We start from the raw sequence: 26,012 nt of genomic DNA, 5'->3' as shown, positions 1-26,012 counted from the left end.
GTAACCTCCTTCTGCTGCCTGAACCTATAAGCAATGCTCCTTTTTTTCCCTCTTTCTAGGTAACCCCTGGGAACCCAAGAATCTCATTGATGTTTGTCCTAGGAGTTTAATAGGAAGTTAACCTCTTGAGAGGGATGAGAATCCTGAGTAGCCCACCACATTTTCACCACTCAGGAGTAAAAAGTGGGGCAAGAGCCATGGGGAACTAGGAGCGAGGCCGGGGTCAAGGCCCTCTGCCCCTCTGGACCTCAGGGCAGCTGTACAGAGAGTTTCAGGGATGCATGTGCTGCCCTAGAAGACTCAGAGGCTCTGCTCAAAGAGGCCTACACTGTCCTCCATCCCAAAACAGGCAGAGGAGCCTGGTGGTTCAGAGCCCAATATCTGAGTCCTGGGGTTCGATCCCCCTTCTGCTACTTTCTAAATTATTTCTCCCTTACTTTTTTCATTTGCCAAATGACAGTAATAATAGTATCTTCTCATCTAGTTGTTGTGAGGAATAAATGAAACAAAACTTGTGAAGCACTTAACATGTCATAAAATGATTTTTGTTGTGGTTCCAAGTGTTGCTTGGAAGATTTTCTACAGCATAGGCCCTGTTCCTCAACGGCCTGGCCATGGGGATATAAACCTTGCCTGACCACCTCCACCAGAAAAGGGTCCCTAGGTCTGGGTTGTGCCTGCTTCTCTTGGGAACCCAGCAGCCCCATAGAGGCTGGAGTTGAGGGACTAGAAGAGGCAATGGAAAGGAAAGAAGAGTTTTGGGGGGAGGTGGGTGTTTCTTACCCAGAAATGTCAAGAGTCAGAGCTTCTAGCTCTGGGAAGGGAGGTGGCGGGGGAGTGGGGAGGAGGGGAAAAAGATAGGATGTCTCTAAGCTGCCAGAATCCGGATGGGGCTGTAGCTCTGGGGCTCTGGCACTTCCTGCCACCCCCAGTCTTAGGAATGAGTCACTAGAGGGAGGAATGATGGAGGTGTCATGCTCTGCCCACAGATCACTGGGCTGTTCCCCAAAAGAGGGCTGTTGGGAGGGAAAAGGAGATCTCGAGGCTTAGGGGTGGAGAGGTGCTAGGAACAAGGGGAAAGAGGAGGAGCTCCTAAGGTTCAGCTCACCTATTGGAAGGCCAGGGAGGCAGGCCCTAGCCTCAACCTCCTGTGCCAGCTTCACTGCCCATCCTGGCCACTGCTCTTTTGACTTTTGCCTTTGTCTGTGTTGGGTTGGCTCTATCCAGTTTCCCCACAAAGGGGTACTTCACATCCTTTTGGTCACCAATGGTGGGGAAAGGGACAAGGATCCTCTTGTCCCTTTGCTGTCTGGACAACCCTTGAAGTCTCATTTCCCTTAAAAGCCTTTGCCTCTGACCCTGAGCAAATTGTCTATAACTGTATCATAGCGCCTGGCTCATTTTGTTGGGATTATTTTTCTTCAGGAATGCCTGATTCCTTAGACTTCCAGCTCCTCAAAGTCAGGGACTTCTTTATGTCCCAAGAGCCCAGCCAAACATTAGACATAAATGTATGGATGTGGCCTTGGCCCACAAAAACTATTTTTTCTCCTTTCTTCGCTCTCTAGTTACTGCTATTCCCTGACTCTTTATGTTTTCCATTTACTGAGTACTTATTATATGGCAGATCCCTTTACATCTTTTTTTTTTTAAATTTTTTTTTTCAACGTTTATTTTATTTTTGGGACAGAGAGAGACAGAGCATGAACGGGGGAGGGACAGAGAGAGAGGGAGACACAGAATCGGAAACAGGCTCCAGGCTCTGAGCCATCAGCCCAGAGCCTGACGCGGGGCTCGAACTCACGGACCGTGAGATCGTGACCTGGCTGAAGTCGGACGCTTAACCGACTGCGCCACCCAGGCGCCCCCCTTTACATCTTAATTTATGTAATCCTCACAGTGATCTGCCCTAGATGAGAAAGCTTTACAGATGGGAAAGCTGAGCTGAGTGAAATTCAGTAACTTGTTCAAGGTCACAGAGTCAACAGGTGCCAGAACTAAAATGTGCTAGCAAAGCTCTCAGATTTTTTTGTTTTGAGAGTCTTTTTTTTATTATTAAAAAAAAAAAAATACAACCATGAGAGGCATCTGGGTGACTCAGTCAGTTAAACATCCAACTTCAGCTCAGGTCATGATCTCACAATTCATGGGTTTGAGCCCCGCATCAGGTTCTCTGCTGTCGGCACAAAGCCTGCTTGGAGCCTCTGTCTCCCTCTCTCTCTGCCTCTGTCTCTATCTGTCTCTCTCTCAAAAATAAATAAACATTGAAAAAATACAACAATGAGATCACTTAGTTGTAACAATTTGATACAGCATTTTTAGTTGATTTTTGAGTTTCTTGTTGTTTTTCTTATATATGTAAATACATATAAATATACATCTTTATTGAGATGTAATTTGCATGCTATACAATTCACCCATTGAAAGTGCACAATTCAGTGGTTTTTGTTATATTTACAGAATTGTGCAACCATCACCACAATCAATCCTAGAATATTTTTGTCACTGCAAAAAGAAACCCTGTACTCATTTGGAGTTATTATCCATTTCCTCTCGATATCCTCAGCCCTAGGCAACCATTAGTGTACTTTCTGTCTCTTTAGATTTACTTTCTCTGGACATTTCATATAAATGGAATCATACAATATGTGGTCTTTGTGACTAACTTCTTTCACTTAGCATAAAATTGTTAAGGTTCATCCATGTTGTAGTGTTTATCAATACTTCATTTTTTTCATTGCCAAATAATATTCCATTAACACTAGTGAAATGAAATCATAGTATTCCATTGTGTGGATATGCATGGAAATACCATGCAATACTATGGTACATTATCCATTTATCAATTTATGGAAATTTGGATTGCTTCCACTTTATGGCTGTTATGAATAATGTTGCTATGAACATCCATGTACAAATTTCTGTATGAACACCTGTTTTTGGTTCCCTTGGGTATATATCTAGGAGTGGAATTGCTGGCCCATATGGTAAGTCTCTGTTCAGTCTTTTGAGGAAATGCCAGACTATTTTCCAAAGCAGCTGTAGCATATTACAATCCCACCAGAGGTGCATCAGGGTTCCAATTTCTCCATCCATCCAACATTTGTTGTTATCAATCTTTTTTATTATAGCCATCGTAGTGGTGTGAAGTAGTATCTCATTTCTCTGATGACTAATGATGTTGAACATCTTTTTATGTGCTTGTTGCCTACCTCCTTTAGTGAAATATCTATTTAGATCCTTTGCCCATTTAAAAAATTGGGTTGTCTTTTGTTATTGAGATGTGGAGTTCTTCATATATTCTAGATTCAAGGTCCTTATCAGATATATAATTCTGAGATATATATTCTCTCCCATTTTGTGTTTTCCCCCCCACTTTCTTGATGGTATCCTTTGAAACACACAAAAAAATTTTAATTTTGATTAAGTCACATCCAGCTTAGCTTTTTCCTTTACCCTTGTCACTTGTGCTTTTGTTACCATACCGAAGAAGGCTTTCCCTAACCCAAAGTCAGAAAGATTTGCTCATAATTTCTTCTGGGAGTTTTATTGTTTTAGCTGTGTAAGTCAATGGTCCATTTTGCGTTAATTTTTGTGTATGGTATGAAGAAAGGCATCCAAGTTCATTCTTGTGCATATGGATATCTAGTAGTCCCAGAACCATTTGTTGAAAAGACTATTCTTTCACCATAGAATTGTCTTGACATAAAATCAAGTGACTCTAAATGTGAAAATCATTTGAAAATCAACTGACTATAAATATGAGGGTTTACTCTGACATTTCAGGTCTATTCCATTTATCTACTTGTCTATCCTTATACCAGTACCACACTGTCTTGATTAATATAGATTTGTGTAAGTTTTGAAATCAGAAAGTGTGAGTCTTCCAACTTTGTTCTTTTTTTTTTTTTTTTTGAGATTGCTGCGGGTATTCTGGGTCCCTTGCATTTCTATGTGTTTTTAGGATTAGCTTTTAAATTTCTATAAAGAAGCCAGCTCGGATTTTGATAGGGATTGTGTTGAATCTGTAAATAAATTTGGAGAGAAAGCCCTCACTCTTAATGAGGATACCATCTATCATTTACAATGCAAAAGGAGACAGAAAAATCATACAAGAGGAGAAAGAGAGAGAAAGAGAAAGAGAAAGAGAAAGAGAAAGAGAAAGAGAAAGGGAGGGAGAGGAGAGATGGGGGAGAGAGAGAGAGAGAAGAGGAGAGGAAGAGGAGGAGGAGGAAGAGGAGGAAGAGAATTAAGGAAGAGCAGTGGTCATCCATATGGGATAAGCAGAAATGAATCCAGATGTGGGGAGGCCCCAGGTCAATCAAGAAACAGAATCTTGGGAACACTGAATTCTCCATCACCAGATGCATCTTCCATTAACCCAATTTCAGTTCATATGTTAGTAAATGGTACAGCTTCTTCCTCCCCAAAACATTTCTTTCTTTTCCCTAAGATCTCTTCCAAATAATTAGAAGATATGAGGATGCTTTATATGCTTGATTTGTGGAATTTAATGGAAGTTCCTGTTAAAAAAGCCCCAAATCTCAGTAATGAAAATAAATGAATGTCGTGCCCCCCCCCCCCACACACTTTTCTGCAGAAATAAGTGCTATAGTCCTTTCTTGGTGAGTATTAGGGAAATTAGCCTGCCCTGAGATCTCCTTTCTGGAGAGACTGGCATATGATGGGTGTGCATGGGTCTTAATGGATACTTTGGGGCATGCAGGGTGGGGAATGGGGCTGCAGATCTCTTATAGCCTCATGATCTGGTGAATTTAGGTGGGCCCAAAGTGTCTTGCTATAATCTGTACCTTCTGTATCTCAACCAGACCATCCTTCTTACTAAGCTGTGAGGGAGTAAGGGTATGGGAGGTGGGGATACAGGCTGGAGAAATGAGCTTAATTCCCTCCTAGTGGATGGAGAAGGGATGATTGAAATTGCTCATTTAGCAAACGATTTAGCCTGCTGTAGAAAATCCTATTAAATGACAATTCTTATCTCAGTCCCTGGCTCCTGGGAAGAGCAGCTCTGGGCTTTGTGAAGACCAGGGCAGAGTCTTCTCTGAATCCAGCCAAATAGTCACCATCAATAAGAAGCTAAAATCCGCAGGCAGGGAAACTTTACCAGGTTTCCCTGTCTCTTCCCACCCCTTCACCCTAGTCGCTCATATCATCCGTCAATTATCTGGTTACCTGAGCCTTTTCTCTGCCCTTTGTAATATAAATAGCAAGCATTTTATGGGTCCCCATTAAGCAATGTGATCAGCATCAATTACCTAATGAGACTCTGGAAAGTTGTGATTTAAAATCCTGTCCTCAATTGTGACTTGGCTTTGTCTGCAGTCAACGTGATAATTGCAGTGACATCCAAACTAATGGTGCTCCAGATATGGGGCCTCTGCTGTCAGCCTGGGTTTGGCCCTGGGGAAAATTCACCCTCTGCCAAGGGGGCTGATCTCTTTACTTTTTCTGAAAAGGAGAGTTTTACGTGTCCTTTCAGGGCTCAGGGGGGTGATGGCACAGACCAGGGCACAGTTGTGTCCTATAGCTTCAGGGCCTCTGGTTGTGGAAGGCTAGAGGAAAGTGAAAGGACACAGGAGACTATCAGTTCCAGAGGGTGGACAGTTTTGTCTGTTTTATTCTCTGCTGTTTCCATAGAGCCTAGACTACCTGACACCTAACATAGTAGGGGCTCCATATATACTTGATGAATGAAGGAATAAAATCCTGGGATGGTCCCTTAGCCAGCAAGCCCTTCTCTTTGCATATTTAGGTGTAGTTCCCTGGAAGATGTGGAGAGATTTTTGTGCTTAGCGATGATCTTTCCAGTCTGAAGATAGTAATTGCCCATTTGGACTGGTGGCCTAAGATACAAATATTTGATGTTGACAGTCTGAAGGTTTTCATTTTTCTCTCTAAACATTCCCTTCCCCATTCCAATTAACGATTATATTCTGGCTTCCCCTGCCCCGTCCCTGCCCCCCACCCCCCAGCAACACAGCAACACAGCAACCACAGATAAGGTGGTGCTTATCTTCCTCACTTTTCCTTCTTCCATCCTTCCTTCCTTCCTTCCTTCCTTCCTTCCTTCCTTCCTTCCAAGATTTATTTTTATTTATTTTTAAGTAATCTCTACACCCAACTTGGGGCTTGAATTTACAACTGCAAAGTCAAGAGTCACATGCCCTACTGACTGAGCCAGCTAGGCACCCCTTCTTCCTCACCTTTCTTACCTTCTCCCTTGGAACCATTGCTATATCAATTTGTCAGTTTTCAGTAGTCATTTATTCTGTGTCTTAGTAGCATTTGACTTAGTTGGTCCCACCCTTCCTGTTTTTCTTTTTAAGTTTATTTTTATTTATTTTTTGAGAGAGAGAGAGAGAGAGAGAGAGAGAGAGAGAGAAAGAGAAAGAGAGAACTAGTAGGGGAGGGGCAGACAGAGAGGGAGAGAGAGAATCTCAAGCAGGCTTTGCACTGTCAGCACAGAGTCCCACTGAATCCATGAACCATGAGATCATGACCTGAGCTGAAATCAAGAGTTGGAAGCCCAACCAACTGAACCACCCAAATGCCTCCCCACTCTTGCTTTTGAAACACTAACCACTTGGGGCACCTGGGTGTCTCAGTCAGTTAAGCGTCCGAATTCAGCTCAGGTCATGATCTTGCGATCTGTGAGTTAGAGCCCCAAGTCAGACTCTGTATTGACAGTTCAGAGCCTGGAGCCTGCTGCAGATTCTGTGTCTCCCTCTCTCTCTGCTCCTCCCCCGCTCACGCTCTGTCTCTCTCACTCTCAAAAATGAATAAATGTTAAAACTAAATAAATAAATAAATAAATACATACATACATGCATACATACATAAATGAAACACTATCTACTTGACTTCCTGGGCACTAACACTTTCATGGATTTCTTCCTGCTTTTCTGGCAGCTCCTTCTCCTGTCTTCATGCCCTCTACCTGTTCAAGGTCCCAGGGATCTATTTTCTACCACTCTCATTTCTAAGTGATTTTCTCTAGCATCAAGCTTTAAATACTCTTTATTCTGAAGACATTTAGTTTATATCTCTAGTTTGGACCTCTCTTCTGAGCTCCCAATTTAGTCATCTAATGCTTACCTGACATTTCCCCTTGTTTGTCTAATAGGAATCTCAAACTTGATATGTCCAAAACAGAATTCTTGATTCTTTGACTCTCCTTGCCCACCATTCCCTGTACAATCCTAGAACCCAGTTCTTTCCAGGTAGCATCTCCATTTATCTGCTTGCTCAACTCAGATACCTAGAGGCCTGCCTCTTGACTCCTCTCTTTCCCTTAGTCTTTACATTCAGTCTATCAGCTCTCTGTAAGCTAGGTCTTCTAAATATGATCTGCATCTGACTACTTCATACCAACTTTATCATCACTGTCCTGATCCAAGCCATCATTCTCCTTCCCTGAGGTTACAGTAGTAACTTCATAACTGGTCTCCCTAATTCCACCTTTGCTCCTTACTTTATATTCTGTTTTCAATGCAGAAGTCAGAGTAATCTTTTAAGAATATTAAGTCAAATCATATTTCCTTTCTCCTTAAAGTTGTCCAATGAAAAGGTGCTCAACGTAATTGTTTATTCATCAGGAAAGTGCAAATTAAAACACTTTGAATAACCATTATATACTCATCTGAATGTTAAAATTCTGACAATACCAAGTATAGGCGAGGATGTGGAACAACTGTAACTCCCATTCACTGCTGTTGGAAATATAAACTGGTAAAAGCACTTATGCAAACTCTCAATTTCTACTAAAGCAAAACATAAACCTTCCCTATTATCCAACAATTCTACTCCCAGGTATATACCCAAAGATATATGAACACATATGTCCACAAAAAGGACATGTGCAAGAATGTTCATAACAACCTTATTTATAATAGCCCAACTGAGAAACAACTCAAATGTGTACTAACAGGAGAATGGCTAAATAAGTTGTATATTCATTTAATGGAATACTACACAAGAATGAAAAACAATGACCTATGAATATATATAAACTGATGTTGAACATCTGGTCTACTGAACTGTGAGAAAATACATTTCTGTTGTTTTAAGTCACCAGGGTGCAGTAATTTTGTTATGGCAGTCATGGGAAACTAATGTACTTACTGTGGTTTAAAAGTCTCTATATGATAGGTATAAAGTTTCAGGTTTGCAAAATGAAAAGAGTTCTGGAGATTGTTTGCACAATAATGTGAATGTACTTAACAATAATGAACAGTACATTTAAAAATGGCTAAGCTGGAAAATTTTATGTTATGTGTATTTTACTACAACTAGAAAATAAAATAAAATTTAATTTAAAAGGATCTACATGATCTCACCCCTTTACCCCAAGTAGCTTTGCAACTTTGCTGCAAGCTCACTTTCCTTGAGCATATCAAATATACCCTAATCTCAAGATCTTTGCGTTTAATGGTCTGCCTGCATGGTAACTCTTTACATTAATATCTGCACTGCTCATCCCTCACTTCATTCAGGCTTTTCTAATATCACTTTAGAGAGGCCTTCCTTGACTATCATATCTAAAATAGGCATCAGGGGTGCCTGGCTGGCTGAGTCGGAAGAGCATGGGACTCGATCTCAAGGTCGTGAGTTCTAAAGATTGGGTTTAAAGATTACCAAAAAAATAAAAATTAAAAAAAAAAAACCCTTTAAAACAGGCATCATTCCATCACTTGCTATTTTATACCCTGTTTTATTTTTCTTCAAAGCACTTTTTAAAAACTAAAATTTTTACCTTAGAATAATTTTAGATTTGTAGAAAATTTGCAAAGCCCGTACAGAATTCCCATATACTGTATACCCAGTATGCCTCCCATCCTGCCATTATCAACATCTTTTAGTATAGTACATTTGTCACAACTGTTGAGCCAAATTCTAATATACTATTATTAACTAAAGTCTGTATTTTATTCAGGTTTTCATCTAATGTCTTCTTTTTGTTCAGGATGCCACATTTCATTTAGTTGTCACGTCTTCTTAGGCTCCTTTTGACTATGACATAGTTTTTCAGACTTTCCTTGTTTTTTTTTTTTTCCTCCACCCCTCAAGACTTTCCTTGTTTTAGATGACCTTGACACTTAAAAAAATTTTTTTATGTTTACTTATTTTTGAGAGAGAGAGAGAGAGAGAGAGAGAGAGAGTGAGCTGGGGAAGGGGCAGAGAGAGGGAGACACAGAATCAGAAGCAGGCTCTAGGCTCTGAGCTGTCAGCACAGAGCCCAATGCAGGGTTCAAACTCATGAGCTGTGAGATATTGACCTGAGCTGAAGATGGACGTTTAACCAACTGAGCCACCCAGGCTCACTTGACACTTTTGAAGATTAGTGGTCAGGTATTTTGTAGACTGTCCTTCAATTGGGATTTGTCTGAGTTTTCCCTATGATTAGATTAGGGTTTCGTGTTTTCGGGAGGAAGGCTATAGACATGACATTCTCACCACATCGTATCAGTTGACATGATTTATTAATGTTCAGGTTAACCCTGATTACCTGGTTGAGTTTAAGTTTGCCAGGTTTCTCCACTATGAAATCACTCTCCCATCATCCCTGCCCTCCTTTCATTCTGTACTCTTTGGAATGAAGTCACTATGTACAGCCCACATTTAAGGAATGAGGAGTTGTGCTCCACGGCCTTGAAGGTGGGGTATCTATATACATTATTTGGAATTATGTAAAGGGTATTTGTCTCTTCTCCATTTATTTATTTAGTCAATTAATTTATTTTTAATTTTTTTAATGTTTATTTATTTTTGAGACAGAGAGAGACAGAGCATGAACAAGGGAGGGTCAGAGAGAGAGGGAGACACAGAATCTGAAACAGGCTCCAGGCTCCGAGCTGTCAGCACAGAGCCCGATGCGGGGCTCGAACCCAGAGACCGCGAGATCATGACCTGGGCCAAAGTCGGACGCTCAACCGACTGAGCCACCCAGGCGCCCCTAGTCAATTAATTTATATCAGTATGAGCTCATAATTACTTATTTTGCCCTTCAGGTTATAATCAATAATACTTCATTTGGTTGCTCAAATTTTTCCAATTTTGGTTACTGGGAATGCTTTCAGTTAGCTATGTCCCTTTGATATACTTCCATCACTGGATTTTTCACTGGATTTCCTGCCCCAGCCCTAGAATCAGCCATTTCTCCAAGGAGCTCTGGGGTCTTTTATTAGAAAGGAGTTTCACTACCTGAAATTATATTACTGTATTTCTTTGCATTCTATCTGTATGTCTCACTAGAACATTAGGTCCTTAAACAGGACCTTTTCTGCTTATTCACTGCTAAATCCCCATTACCTAGAATAGTATCTGGCACACAGGAGGATATCAATAAAACTTTAGTGAATGAATGAATAAATGAATAAGTCTAAAGTATTATTCCTTTTATGTACATACATTCTTTTTTTTTTCTTCAATATATGAAGTTTATCGTCAAATTGGTTTCCATACAACACCCAGTGCTCATCCCAAAAGGTGCCCTCCACAATACCCATCACCCACCCCCCATCAACCCTCAGTTTGTTCTCAGTTTTTAAGAGTCTCTTATGCTTTGGCTCTCTTCCTCTCTTCCTCTCTAACCTCTTTTTTTTTTTCCTTCCCCTCTCCCATGGGTTTCTGTTAAGTTTCTCAGGATCCACATAAGAGTGAAAACATATGGTATCTGTCTTTCTCTGTATGGCTTATTTCACTTAGCATCACACTCTCCAGTTCCATCCATGTTGCTACAAAGGGCCATATTTCATTCTTTCTCATTGCCACGTAGTACTCCATTGTGTATATAAACCACAGTTTCTTTATCTGTTCATCCGTTGATGGACATTTAGGCTCTTTCCATAATTTGGCTATTGTTGAGAGTGCTGCTATAAACATTGGGGTACAAGTGCCCCTATGCATCAGTAGTCCTTATCCCTTGGGTAAATTCCTAGCAGTGCTATTGCTGGGTCATAGGGTAGGTCTATTTTTAATTTTTTGAGGAACCTCCACACTGTTTTCCAGAGCGGCTGCACCAATTTGCATTCCCACCAACAGTGCAAGAGGGTTCCCGTTTCTCCACATCCTCTCCAGCATCTATAGTCTCCTGATTTGTTCATTTTGGCCACTCTGACTGGCGTGAGGTGATATCTGAGTGTGGTTTTGATTTGTATTTTCCTGATGAGGAGCGACATTGAGCATCTTTTCATGTGCCTGTTGGCCATCCGGATGTCTTCTTTAGAGAAGTGTCTATTCATGTTTTCTGCCCATTTCTTCACTGGGTTATTTGTTTTTTGGGTGTGGAGTTTGGTGAGCTCTTTATAGATTTTGGATACTAGCCCTTTGTCCGATATGTCATTTGCAAATATCTTTTCCCATTCTGTTGGTTGCCTTTTAGTTTTGTTGGTTGTTTCCTTTGCTGTGCAGAAGCTTTTTATCTTCATAAGGTCCCAGTCGTTCATTTTTGCTTTTAATTCCCTTGCCTTTGGGGATGTGTCAAGTAAGAAATTGCTACGGCTGAGGTCAGAGAGGTCTTTTCCTGCTTTCTCCTCTAGGGTTTTGATGGTTTCCTGCCTCACATTCAGGTCCTTTATCCATTTTGAATTTATTTTTGTGAATGGTGTGAGAAAGTGGTCTAGTTTCAATCTTCTGCATGCTGCTGTCCAGTTCTCCCAGCACCATTTGTTAAAGAGACTGTCTTTTTTCCATTGGATATTCTTTCCTGCTTTGTCAATGATTAGTTGGCCATACGTTTGTGGGTCTAGTTCTGGGGTTTCTATTCTATTCCATTGGTCTATGTGTCTGTTTTTATGCCACATACATTCTTTTTAAAATTCAAGTTTAATTAATGCACAGTTATAGGTTAGTTTTGAGTGTACAATGTAATGATTTAACAATTCGATTTTTTAAAAAATTTAATGTTTATTTATTTTGAGAGAGAGAGAGAGAGAGATAGAGTGTGAGCAGGGGAGGGGCAGAAATAGAGGGAAAGAGAGAGAATCCCAAGCAGGCTCTGCACAGTCAGTGCAGAGCCTGATGTGGAGCTCAAACTCACCAACTGTGAGGTCTTGACCTGAGCAGAAATCAAGAGTCAGATGCTTAACCAACTGAGACACCATGGCGCCCCTTAACAATTCTATACATTGCTCAGTGTTCATCATGATAAATGTACTCTTAATCCTGTTAAGCTGTTTCGCCCACCTCCTCCCCCCACCTTCCCTCTGGCACCCATTAGTTTGTTCTTTGTGTTTAAGAGTCTGATTTTTTTGTTGTTGTTGCTTGTCTCTGTCTTTTTTTTTTTTTTTTTAACGTTTATTCACTTTTGAGAGACAAAGAGAGACAGAGCTTGAGCAGGGAAGGGGCAGAGAGAGAGGGAGACACAGAATCTGAAGCAGGTTCCAGGCTCTGATGTGTCAGCACAGAGCCTGATGCAGGGCTCAAACTCACAAACTGTGAGATCATGACCTGAGCCAAAGTCAGACTCTCAACCAACTGAGCCACCCAAGTGCCCCTCCCACCTTTTTTTTTAACTGTGAGGCCCTTAATGTTTACTATTCATAGATTCCATATATATATATATATATATTTTTTAAAATAATGATTTTCTTTCTTAAAACATTGTTTTAAATGTTTATTTGTTTTTGAAAGAGAGAAAGACAGACAGACGGAGTGTGAGCAGGGGAGGGGAGGAGAGAGAGGGAGACACAGAATCTGAAGCAGGCTCCAGGCTCTGAGCTGTGAGCAGAGTCTGACTCAGGGTTCGAACTCAGAAGCCATGAGATCATGACCTGAGCCGAAGTGGGATGCTTACCCGACTGAGCCACCCAGGTGCCCCAGATTCCATATATTTCTTACATGTTTATTTATTTTTGAGGGAGAAGGGGAGTAGGGGCAGAGAGATGGGGACAGAGTATCTGAAGCAGGTTTTATGCTGACTGCAGTGACCCTAATATGGTCCTCGAACTCACGAACCGTAAAATCATAACCTGAGCTGAAGTCAAACGCTCAGTCAACTCAACCACCCAGGTGCCCCTGTTTATCTCTTTTTTTCCTTGTTCATTTGTTTTGTTTCTTAAATTCCTCATATGAGTGAAATCATACGGTATTTGTCTTTCCCTGACTGACTTATTTCACTCAGCATTCTATCCTCTAAATCTATCCATGTTGTTGCAAATGGCAAGATCTCATTCTTTTTTTTTTTTTTTTTATGGCTATTGTATATATATACTACATTTTCTTTATCTTCATCTATGGATGGACCTTTGAGTTGCTTTCATATGTTGGGTATTATAAATCATGTTATAATAAGCAGAGGGGTGCATATATTTTTTCAAATTAGTGTTTTCATTTTCTTTGGGTAAATACTCAGTAGTGGAATTACTGGATCATATATATACATGCATTCTTCAAGGTACTTTGACACGAGAATTTGATCAAAGGATAGATATAGAGATGGGTGGACATATGGATATATAATAAAAAAATGAATGAATGAATGAATGACTAAACACATGGATAGATTATTAGATGTATGAATGAACTGAGACATGGATGGAAGTTGGTGTTACCACTTGCCCTCCGGTTATTCATGATAGAAAGTGAGTGGTAAGGGACCTCATTCTTGATTCTTTCCACACTTTCCTCTTCCACATTCAATCAGTTGCTAAGTCCTGCCAATTTTACTTCTCAAATACTTCATAAATCCATTTCCTGTTCTTCACTTCAACCGCTCATTATCCTAGTTCAAGCTTTCTTCATGTCTTGCCTGGATGCTGTTACAGCCTCCTAACTCATCTCTTTGCCTTCAACCTTGTTCTCACCCCCACTCCCATCCGAAATCCTGCTGGAGGGCTCATTCTAAAATACAACTATGCCTGTGACACTCCTCTGCTTAAGCCCTTAGGGTAAAGTCTAAACTCCTTCGCATTATATAAAGTACCTTTGATGACCTGGATCTTGGCCATCTCTCTAGCCTCTCTTCTGCCATTCTCCACCTTGCATTGATTTGTATGCCTCAGAAATACCAGACTGCTTATAGTTCCCACCAGGGATCATTCTGTTTCCTTGCTCTGTCCTTTGCTCATAGTAGTCCCTCTGCCTGGAATGCCCTTTCCTCACATCCATGGTTTAGAATTCTTACCTGTTTTAAGTTGAGAAACAGTTTACAAAGCATGTAACTTTGTATTTGTGATTATGCTTATTAACAGGGCCAGGACTAGGGTGCCATGTTTTTCTTTCTACCCCACGTAGCGCTTGAACTCAGGACCCTGAGATCAAGACCTGAACTGAGATCAAGAGTCAGATACTTAACCGGCTGAAGCTAGGGTGCCAAGTTTAAGGTTTATTTATTTTTGAGAGAGAGAGAGAAAGAGAGAGAATGCACAGGGTAGGGGCAGAGAGAGAAGGAGACACAGAATCTGAAGCAGGCTCCGGGCTCTGAGATATCAGCACAGAACCCAATCTGAGGCTCGAACTCATGAACCGTGAGGTCATGACCTGAGTCGAAGAGAGACGCTCAACCGACTGAGCCACCCAGGCGACCCTAAGGTGCCAAGTTAAAGAGAGCTGTGCAGGTGAAAGTAAATATACCCCTCATTTTTGTGCCCTTCACTTGACTCACCTTAGTTTTGGTCTTAGCCTCTTCTATATTGGGAGCTTCCTGAGGTCAAGAACTTTGTCTCTTAGTCCTGTAATCCCTGGTTCAAGGACTGGTGCCAGGCAGGTGCACAGTAAGTGTAGGAGGGAGGGAGAAAGCATGAATTGGAGGTTCACTGACTACGCCTTCAATCCTGACTCTATGTATTATTGGCTATGGGAATCTGAACAAGTTTCTCTTTGTTCCTCAGTTTCCTCATTTGTGGAAAAGGAATAATAATAATGAATATCTCAGTTATAGGATTGCCTTTCCATTTTGAGGGTAATTATCTACTTTGCCAAAAATTTGAGATTTATTAACCTAAAATATTCTTTTTTTTTTTTTTTTAATTTTTTTTTTCAACATTTTTTATTTATTTTTGGGACAGAGAGAGACAGAGCATGAACGGGGGAGGGGCAGAGAGAGATGGAGACACAGAATCGGAAACAGGCTCCAGGCTCCGAGCCATCAGCTCAGAGCCTGACGCGGGGCTTGAACTCAGAGCCTGACGCGGGGCTCGAACTCACAGACCGCGAGATCGTGACCTGGCTGAAGTCGGACGCTTAACCGACTGCGCCACCCAGGCGCCCCAACCTAAAATATTCTTTACAGTATTCCCTCATGACTAAATTTTCTGCTTTATCTTCAGGTATGTCTCCTTTAAACATTTTTTGATATTCTTTACTTATATCTTTTCTTTTTCTTGATTGAACTTATCAAAAAGTTTTCTAGATCCTCTATAGTATCTCTATTTTCTAATTAATTTTTGTTTTTGTCTTATGATTTTAACTCCTACTCTCATTTGGATTAATCTGTTCTTTCTTAACTTCTTAAGTTGGATACTTTGTTTCAACGTTTGATTTTCTTATATAAGCATTTAAATCCACACATTTCCCTCTAAGTATCACTTTATCTGCCTTCCACAGCTAACTTGCTAACTTTCATTTCTAAATAACTCCATTTTGATTTATTTTTTTGTCCCATGAGTTTAGAAGTGTATCCAAATGCATGGGTGCCTTGTTATCTTCCTGTTGCTAACTTCTATTTTGATTAGAGGAAAGTAGTCTATTGATTTTTTTTTTTATGTTTGATGAGATGAGCTCTCTGGTCTAGTATGTGATCAGTATTTTAGATGTTCCACGGGTGCATGAAAGGATAATTGTTGGCTGCCTTGTGGGATTATTGTGAAGATAAATATTAGATAATACATATACTGCACTTAAAATAGTGCTTGGCACTTAGTAACATCTCAAGAGGTAGTGGCTCTCATTGTTGTTTTGTTATTATTATTGGTGGATGATAATCTTACTCATCACTCTGTGTGTCCCTAGGTGCCCTGGGAATTAGGGAAATTGAGCCCTCTCCTGCAAGTCAGTGCCTACGCTTTAGCATCTATACTGGCTACAGGATCAATTAATCTTTGACACTCACAGAAAGTACCACTCAGCTCATTACGTGGAAAACAGCTCAGAATTTGACTCAGACTGACCTGTGCTGGGGTCCTAATGTGGCCTCTCTCTAGTCGTGTGAGACTTCTTCCCCCAAACTCTACTTGCCTTACTTGGGTTTGATCTTGGACTTGTAGCATTGTTAAGAAGATTAAGGTAAAAGCCTTCACCATAGGACTGGACAGAAAATAGACCTTTGATAGTGTTGGTTTGTTTTCCTTTCCTCCCACTGGGCCTGCAGGAACAAAGAGGAAGGGAAATTAGAGTTATAATACTGTAGCCATCTCTACTCTCCCTTCCTGGCCTCTCCTTAGAAAGTCTCTTTTTCATCCCTCCTGCAAGGCTGCATTTCTCTGATGCTCCTCCTCAGGGAGCGGCTTGAAACTAGCCCTGATTGAGGAGGGGGGGGAGGGGGAAGAGGATGTTGACATATGCAAATCAGTACCCAGCCTCTTGCCAAATTAGTGTGACACCTGCTTGGACAGAATTTCCCTTTTATCTCCTGTGTGGAGCAGCCCATCTTTTTTTCAGGCCACCGGTTACCATATCTAGATGACAACCCCGTAGACCTGCATGAAAACAGCAGCAGCATCCTTCTTGGAGGCCACACAAAGTTGGATTTGTCTCTGCTCATTCTGGGGTCCCCCAGGTGGACTGAATATCTTGGGCACCTCTGCCTTGCCCTGGGGCTGATGCTGAGCTTCCCTCAACACTGACTTCAACCTCTCTTATTTTCTCTCCTCTGTTTATTTATTTGTTTGTTTGTTTGTTTATTCTTTATTTTTGAGAGAGAGCGAGACAGAGTGCGAGTGGAGTAGGAACAGAAAGAGAGGGAGACACAGAATCTGAAGCGGGATCCAAGCTCTGAGCTGTCGGCACAGAGCCTGATGTGGGGCTTGAACTCACTAACGGCAAGTTCATGACCTGAGTGGAAGTCAGACACTTCACTGATTAAGCCACCCAGATGCCCCAAGAGAAAGAGAATCTTAGGCAGACTCATGGAGCCCATCTCGAGGCTTGATCTCATGACCCTGGCATCATGACCTTAGCTGAAATCAAGTGTTGGACACTCAATCCACTGAGCCACACAGGTGCCCTTGGAAGTTCTATTAAAAAAATTTTTTTTTTAATGTTTATTTATTTTTGAGAGAGAGAGAGAGAGAGAGAGAGAGCACACACGAGCAGGGAAGGGGCAGAGAGAGAGCAAGACACACAATCCAAAGCAGGCTCCAGGCTCTGAGCTATCAGCACAGAGCCCGATGTGGGGCACCAACCCAGGAGCTGTGAGATCATGACCTGAGCTGAAGTCAGATACTTAACCAACTGAGACACCCAGGCGCTCTGGGAAGTTCCATTTTTAAAGAAATCTCCCCATGTAATTTTAATGCAGCTAGTTCATTAATTGGCATGTGGAAACCACTGGAGAACAGAATATTTGCTTTTAGGTTTTACATTCCCTCCTGAATAAATGCAATTCTGGCTTCCATGTCCACCACATATCATGATTGTAAATAATGAATAGTTGACTAACAGTGATTTAAGGAGTAAGGGCATTTATTTATCTCACATAATAAGAAATCCACAGGTTAGTAGTTTCATGTTTGGTTAATTTAGCCACTTAATAGTGTCATCAAGGATCCAGGTTTTCTCATTTGCCATCCTTAGGGTATTTGTTCCATTCTCGGGTTTGTTCCCTTATAGTCATAAGTTGGGTGTTGCAGCTTGTACAGCATGAGCCTCTATGACAACTTCCAAGGTGGGGAAGAAAAGGATTGAAGATACCTATTGAAATGAGTATGAAAATCTTTTCCAGAAGCTTCCAGACTTGCTCCCAAGTCTCTTTGTCCAGAACTAGGTCACTTGTCTACCCTTAGGTTTAAAGAGTTGCGAAAAGGGATATTGAGAAAGCATCTGTCATTTCTGAGTGTCTGTAGTGGGAGATAATTCTTATTAGTAAGGAAAAAGAGTGGGAAAAAGGCTTTTGGATAAGTAACCAACAGTGTTTCCCAGAAGACTTCTCTAAAACTACTCTTGAAAAGTCACTTTAGGGGCGCCTGGGTGGCTCAGTCGGTTAAGCGTCCGACTTCGGCTCAGGCCACGATCTCGCGATCTCGCGGTCCATGAGTTCGAGCCCCGCGTCGGGCTCTGGGTTGATGGCTCGGAGCCTGGAGCCTGCTTCTGATTCTGTGTCTCCCTCTCTCTCTGCTCCTCCCCCGTTCATGCTCTGTCTCTCTCTCTGTCTCAAAAATAAATAAACATTAAAAAAAATTAAAAAAAATTTTTTTTTTTTTAAAAAGAAAAGTCACTTTAACTGCTAGGTCCAATGACTTCCCTCCAGTTGTCCTTGTACTTGACCTCTTTGTGATTTGTTGTTGTTGTTGTTTTGTTTATGTTTATTTATTTTTGAGAGAGAGAGAGAGACAGAGTGCGAGTGGGGTAGGGGCAGAGATAGAGGGAGGCACAGAATCTGAAGCAGGCTCCAGGCTCTGAATTGTCAGCACAGAGTGTGACTTGGATCTCAAACCCATGAATTGTGAGATGATGACCTGAGCTGAAGTCAGACGCTTAACCGACTGAGCCACGCAGGTGCCTCTGTGATTTTTTTTAAGTTTATTTATTTTGAGAGAGAGAGAGAGAGAGAGAGAGAGAACACAAGAGAGAGAAATCCAAGCAAGATATGAGCTGTCAGCACAGAGCCCCACATGGGGCTCAAACTCATCAACCGTGATATCATGCCCTGAGTGGAAACCAAGAGTTGGACGCTTAACTGACTGAGCCACCCAGGTGACCATCTCTGTAATGTTTTATGTTGCCAGCTCTTTCATTCTTGAAACTCTTTTCTTTTCTATTTTTTTAAAGCTTTTTTCTTTATTTTGAGGGAAAGAGAGAGAGCGCATGCATTCTTGAGCTGGGGAGGGTCAGAGAGAGAGGGAGAGAGAATCCCGAACGGGTTCTGCACTGTCAGCACAGAGTCCCACTTGGGGCTCGATCTCACAAACCATGAGATCATGACATTAGCTGAAACCTTGGGTTGGACGCTTAACCGACTGAGCCACCCAGGCTTGAAATTCTTTTCTTGTTTGTTGCTGTATAGTCTCTGATCACTTCTTCACTACCCTTCTTTTCTTTATAGGTTAGTGTTAACATGGGTTTTTAACCAGACCCTGTCTGAGCACCTCTGAACATCTGAACCAAACAATGCATCCTAACCACGTGACCAAGACCTAATGATAGCTCTTTGTGGTCTACCTCCTTGAGACTTTATATTTGGAAATGGGCTTCCTTTCCCCTCTACAGTCCTGATTCACTCTCAGCCATGACTCTTTCTCTTCTCTGCATTACAGAGGTATTGCTCTTGATAAGGTCCTTAACAGCTTTCTCTTAAGGACAGACTTTTGGTGCTCCTGGGTGGCTCAGTCGGTTAAGCGTCCGACTTCCGCTCAGGTCATGATCTCTCGGTCCGTGGGTTCGAGCCCCGTGTCGGGCTCTGTGCTGACAGCTCAGAGCTTGGAGCCTGTTTTGGATTCTGTGTCTCCCTCTTTCTCTGACCCTCCCCTGTTCATGCTCTCTCTCTCTCTGTCTCAAAAATAAATAAATGTTAAAAATAATAAAAAAAAAGGACGGACTTTTAAAAAATGTTATTTATAACCTCTTACAGGATAGATGCTGGAACTGAAGAGCCCTTTGTTTTTCCACATTCCCTGGGATTTCAGAGTGGAAGCTGAATTGCTCTACAAAATAAAGAGGTGATGAGTTTGGAGTCCCAGAGTTTAAAAGATCAAGAAGAGAGAGAATAGAGTCAGTTGAGGGCTGGTTGATAGAAAGTTGAGAAGCACCTACCACTTACAGCTATATGAGAGAATCTGAATAGACATGTTTAGAGCTGAGTTTTCAAGTGAAACAAGGTGTGATATGCCCCCTCTCCGTAGTATACAAATTTTTATTGAAAGCTTCTGAAGCCACCATGTATGTGGTTTGGCTCGATTTCTGACTGACAGCAGTGAGGGGGCCATAGGTTTAGGAAGCGGGCAGTGTGGACAGTCCCACATATGAGTCACACCCAGACTATCAAAGCCTCTCTTGGATCTCTGGTCCTGAGCAGCTTCCATTCTACCCTCCATGTAGCTGCCAGAGTGATCTTTCCAAGACACAAACTCAGGTCATTTCCCTGCTTAAATCTTTTGCTGGCTCCCCAGTTGGTTCTTCTTCCTCTTTAAGTATTTATTTTTGAGGGGGCTGGATAGCAGAGAGAGAGGGAGACAGAGGACCCTTAGCGAGCTCTGTGCTGTTAGTGAAGAGCCCGATGTGGGGCTCAAACTCATGAACCAGGAGATTATGACCTGAGCTGAAACCAAGAGTGAGATGCTTTACCGAGTGAGCCACCCAGGTGCCCCTCCCCACTTGGTTCTTCTTAAACCTGGGGTTCTTCATGGATCTTCATTCTCAGGGATCTTCAGTACCCATTAGAATGTTTGTTATATAATCTAGGATCAGTTTTTTAAAAAATGTAAGCATAGTCTATAATACCCAGATTACCACCTTATAACAATGTACTTTGAAGAGATTTTATTTTATTTTGTTTTATTTTTAATGTTTATTTTTGAGGGGGGAAGGGGCAGAGAGAGAGAAAGAGAGAGAGAATCTCAAGGAGGCTCTACACTGTTAGTGCAGAGCCCAATGAGGGGCTTGAACCCACAAACTGTGAGATCATGACCTGACCTGAAATCCAGAGTCAGACACTTAACTGACTGAGCCACCCAGGCACCCCTTGATGAGATTTTACTATTAGTTTGCACTCATATTTATTGATCAGGGTGGTGCCAGGTAATCTTTTGAAACGACTGAATTTAACTTTTAATGTTGTAAATTATTTTTAATCTCATTGTTCACAGATATATCCTCAGCACCTGAAACAGTGCCTGGCACATTGTAGGTGTTCAATAAAGATCTGTTGAATAAATGAATGAATGAATAAAATATCTTAAACTGAGTTCTGATATCGCTTGAGGTCTCCTCAGCGTGGCATGTGAGGTTCTTCACAATCAAGCTAGGAATACTCAACTAGTAATTTTATCAGACAGTCTGGGCAGGATGTGGAGGCGTAGTCCTTTTTAGAAAATAAAAAAATGAAAGTAGAAAGGATTTATGTACATTTTGACAGGGAAGACGTGATATGCAAATGGTTGCAAATATAATGCAAATGACATGCAACTTCTCATGCAAATGAGCATCCTGTCTTTGGAATCAACTGCCAGAGTATTCACTAATTTGTCTGTGGTACTGGCAGTAAATCTTTCAAGAGCTTAGGATGCAAGTTTCCTTGGTGGGAATGTGTATATATTGGGAGGAGGAGATGGTAGGAAGGGGTCTCTCAAGGAGGAGTCAGTGTGATGCTGTAAGCCTGCTTTTTAATATGAAGCTGGTACAATATACAGCTTCATATGAAGTTATTCTGCCATGACATTCGAAAGGCTAGTGTTTTGGAATTGGCAGAGAGTGTGGGGCAACAAAATGCAAGTCCCTATACTCCTTCAACTCTTTGGCAACGTCACATCTCTGTCCTACCTGTTTCACACCATCCAGGCTGTGGACTACCAGAGTACTGAGTGGGGAGATCCCTGGCCCTAGGTCCTCACCATAAGAACCACAGACGAGCCTGAGATAAGGACTCTTGTGAATCATATCTGAAGGAGGCTAAGAGCCTGATGTAGAGTTCTGTATTTCCTAATCTCATGACAAGAAGAATTTAGCTGAATTTCTGCTAGACCTATTAGAAAAACATCAGTGGTTACAAGAAGCATGGGGGCTTTCTGAGAAATATATCTACTGAATTTCAATGCCAATGATGTGGTCTGACAAAATTGGAAGCTTACTTGGAAATCTAAAGGAAAAAAGTCAACTGATTTTTTTCATTATAAAAACCTGTTCTTCCCTGTCCATGATGTGAAAGGAAATTTTTGGTTACACAGACTCCTCTCCAATGATTATAAAAATATTGGGAATACAAAATACAAGAGCCTCTAGCAGATATATTTTAACATACCTCAGAATCTGTTTTTTTCCCTGATGCTTTGCTTTGCAATTAGACTCCCAGCTATACAGACTTGGGCAACTTATTCAACTTTTCTAAGACTTAGTTTCCTCACCTGTAAAATAGGAATAACAGAATCCTCAGGAGATTGTTGTGAAGGGTAAAAGAGATAATGCATATACTTAGCACAGTGTCTGGCTCACAGTAAGCATTCCATAAATGTAGCTCTTTGCAGTGGTCATCTGTGGATTTGCTGCTTGGGGTGCATTCACTTTCCATCTGGTAATGGTACCTCATTTCCTTCTGGTGAACGATCATTGTCTCCTCAATCCATGTGGTTCTAGTGAGACTGACTCCACCCTCAGCACTAGGAATGGAGCATGTGACTTAGGTTTAAAACAATTAGACCAGGGGCGCCTGGGTGGCTCAGTTGGTTGAGCGTCCGACTTCACCTCAGGTCATGATCTCACGGTCTGTGAGTTCGAGCCCCGCGTCGGGCTCTGTGCTGACAGCTCAGAGCCTGGATCCTGCTTCGGATTCTGTGTCTCCCTCTCTCTCTGCCCCTCTCCCGCTCATGCTCTGTCTCTCTCTCTCTCTGTCAAAAATAAACATTAAAAAAAATTAAAAAAATAAATAAATAAAACAATTAGACCATTCCATCCTCTAAGCCACAGTTCTTGATTGAAAATGGGGGCATACATAGAGTTACCACATGACCCTGAAACTCCACTCCTAGATACATACAGGGGAATTGAAAACAGGTGTGCAAACAACAACTTGAATATGAATGTTCATAGCAGCATTATTCCTGTCAGTCAAAAAATGGAAATGACCAAAATGCCCATTATCTGATAAACAGATAAAGAAAATGTTATTATATTCATACAGTAGCAATGTTATTCAGTCATAAAAAGGAATGATGTACTGATGTATGCTACAACATAGATGAACTTTGAAAATATTATGCCAAGTGAAAGAAAAAATTCACAAAAGGACACATATGATTTCATTTATATGAAATATCCAGAGTAGATAAAGGGGAGTGGGGAGTGACTGCCAATGGATACAGGGTTTCTCCTTGAGGTGATGAAAATATTTTGGAATTAGCTAGTAGTGATCATTGTGCAACACTGTAAATATACTAAAAAAACCACTGAATTGCATACCTTAATGTTTATTTATTTTTACTGAATTGGATACTTTACTATTTTATTTTATTATTTAATGGCTATTTATATTTGAGAGAGAGAGACAGAGACAGAGCACAAGCAGGGAGTGGGGGGCAGACAGAGGGGGAGACAGAATCTAAGCAGGCTCCAGGCTCTGAGCTGTCAGCATAGAGCCTGGCGTGGGGCTTGAACCCAAGAGGTGTGAGATTATGACCAGAGCCGAAGTTGGTTGCTTAACCAAGTGAGCCACTCAGGTGCCCCTGAATTGCATACTTTAAAAGGGTGAATTTTATAGTATGTGAATTATGTCTCAATTAAAAAAAAAAAAAAACTAAGCTAGAAATAAAGTGTATGGGCACATGGCTCAAGAAGGCTGATGAAAGCCAGTACAAATGAATCCAACCATCTAGAGCTATGAGGGGACTAAACTAGTTCCCTTCTTGTAGGATTCCAACTTGAGAGAATATAGGGTCTGGAGCTGCTTACCTGTAGAGTCTGAGACTGAATCATCCAACCTAGCTGCAAGCAGAGTCAAGAAATGAAGAGACATCATGACCTGGTTACACGTTGGAGCAAGACTAGCTAATCATCCCTGTGTGCCTGGGATTTTCCTGGTTTTAGCACTGAAATCCCTGTGTCCATGTTAGTCACCCTTGTTGGAGCTCTGAATCAAGTTCTGCTTGAAACCCAGGACTCCACCTGGGGACTTTCTAATTACAAAGGTAAATAAATTCCCTTTTTGTTTTAGCAAGTGTCCCAGGTTCAGTTCTCCAGAGGCAGGCACTAAAACAGACTTTAGGGTTCAAGATGTTTATTAGGGAGCAACACCTATGCAAGGAAGAAAGCAGAAGAAGAATTAGGTAGAGGAAGAAGTGAAAGTGTGATGTGGGCTCTTGGCCACTCCAGCAGAAATCTCTGGAACTAGAATTGCTGGTCAGAAGCTCCCACACTGAAGCAAAATGGCTCGCCCATTATACTCTTTCTGCTCCTTTCACCTCCAAACTTCTAGTGAACCTTCAAATCTCAGCCTAAATGTTGCCACTTGAGGGATGCCTTTCCTAAAAACCTCAGTGGCATTAAGTCCCATTGTGCCTGGCTCATCTCCTTTATGTGGTTATTTGATTAATTATATATTTTTTGTTTTATGTTTTACTTGCATTTTTTTAGTATCATGGAGAAAAGGACTGTCCTGGTTAGCTGTCTAGGTAACAAACAACCTCAAATCTTAGTGGTTTAGGGGCACCTGGGTGGCTTAGTTGTTTAAGCATCCTACTTTGGGTCAGGTCATGATCTCACGGTTTGTAAGTTTGAGCCCCACTTCAGGCTCTCTGATGCCAGTGCACAGCCTTCTTTGGATCCTCTGTCTTCCTCTTTCCCTATCTCTCCCCCATCCCTCTCCCCTGCTTGCGGGCGTGCAGCAGGTGCAAGCGCTTTCTCTCTCAAAAATAAACATTAAAAAAAAAAATCTTAGTGGTTTAAAACAGAGTTTGGCAAAGTAGGGCCCATGTATCACTTCTAGCTCATAGCCTGTGTTTGTATAACTAGAAAACTAAGTATGTTTTTTTAAACTTTTTTTAATTAATTTTTTTTAATATTTGTTTATTTTCAAGAGACAGAGAGAGACACAGTGTGAGGGGGGAGGTGCAGAGAGAGGAAGACACGGAATCTGAAGGAGGCTCTAGGCTCTGAGCTGTCAGTGCAGAGCCCGACGCAGGGCTCAAACCCACCAACAGTGAGATCATGACCTGAGTTGAAGTCAGACACCAACCAACTGAACCACCCAGGCGCCCCCTTTTCACATTTTTTCAGTTTGTTTGTTTGTTTGTTTGTTTACGAGAGAGAGCTCATGCACAGGGGAGAGGCAGAGAGAAAGGAAGAGAGAGAATCCGAAGCAGGTTCCGTGCTGTCAGCAAAGAGCCCAATGTGGGACTCAGTCCCATGAACCTGAGATCATGACCTGAGCTGAAATCAAGGAGTCAAATGCTCAACAGACTGAGCCACCCAGGCGCCCCTAGTTTTACATTTTTAAGGGGTTATTAAAAACAAAATAAAATAAGACAAAACAATGACAGCGCGTGACAGAGATAGTACATGGTCTGCAAGGCCTAAAATATTTACTATCTGGCCCTTTATAGGAAAATTTTGCCAACTCATGGATTAAAACAACAGTCAGTTTGTTATAGCTCATGATATTACATGCCAGGAATTCTGGAATGGTTTGGTTAGATGATTCTTCTGCTCTATGTGATGGTGACCGGGACCTCTCAGTGGCACTTGACTGGATGCTGGTCTGGTCTGAAAGGTCCAAGAAGGCTTCACTCAAATGTCTGGTATCTTCCCTAGGTGGCTGGAAGTCAGGGCTTAGCTGAGCCCCTCTCCCTATCCATGCTGTTTCTATTTCAGGGTGGTTGGACTTATGGCAGAACTGCTCAGGGCTCTAAGAGACCAAAGTGGAAGCTTTCAGAGTAGGCTTAAAACTGAATAGCATCACTTCTGTACTTTATTGGTCAGAGCAATCTCGAGTCAAAGGGAGCCAGCCTAGATTCAAAGGGATGGGATATATACTATACCTCTCAATGATGGGAGTGCAAAGAATTTGAGACCACTTTAATCTACTTCCAGACTAAGTCTGCTCACTTATTGTTAAATCCCTAGCTCTTAGCATAGTACCTATCACATGAATGCAATAAATTTGTTAACTAATGGACATACTGTAATAGGCGGAA

General features: G+C 41.6%; 1 protein-coding gene across 4 annotated transcripts in view; it reads left to right on the top strand.

The window, feature by feature from the left end:
* SIL1 (SIL1 nucleotide exchange factor) overlaps positions 1-26,012 on the top strand; it is a 288,817-nt gene that overhangs the window by 35,451 nt on the left and 227,354 nt on the right. For 2 of the 4 annotated variants that reach the window (XM_042936594.1, XM_042936585.1), the window contains exon 1: positions 19,745-19,832. The exons of the other annotated variants lie outside the window; for them this stretch is intronic. In XM_042936594.1, the coding sequence (XP_042792528.1) occupies positions 19,750-19,832 (83 nt within the window). In that variant the 5' untranslated portion in view covers positions 19,745-19,749. Of the gene's footprint in view, positions 1-19,744; positions 19,833-26,012 lie in introns of those variants that run through there. 4 annotated transcript variants of the gene reach the window in all.

This window comes from Panthera leo, chromosome A1 (genome assembly GCF_018350215.1).
Source record: "Panthera leo isolate Ple1 chromosome A1, P.leo_Ple1_pat1.1, whole genome shotgun sequence".
NCBI lineage: Eukaryota > Metazoa > Chordata > Mammalia > Carnivora > Felidae > Panthera > Panthera leo.
The sequence above is the reverse complement of the archived record's forward strand: the minus strand, read 5'-3'. Positions and strand labels throughout refer to the sequence as shown.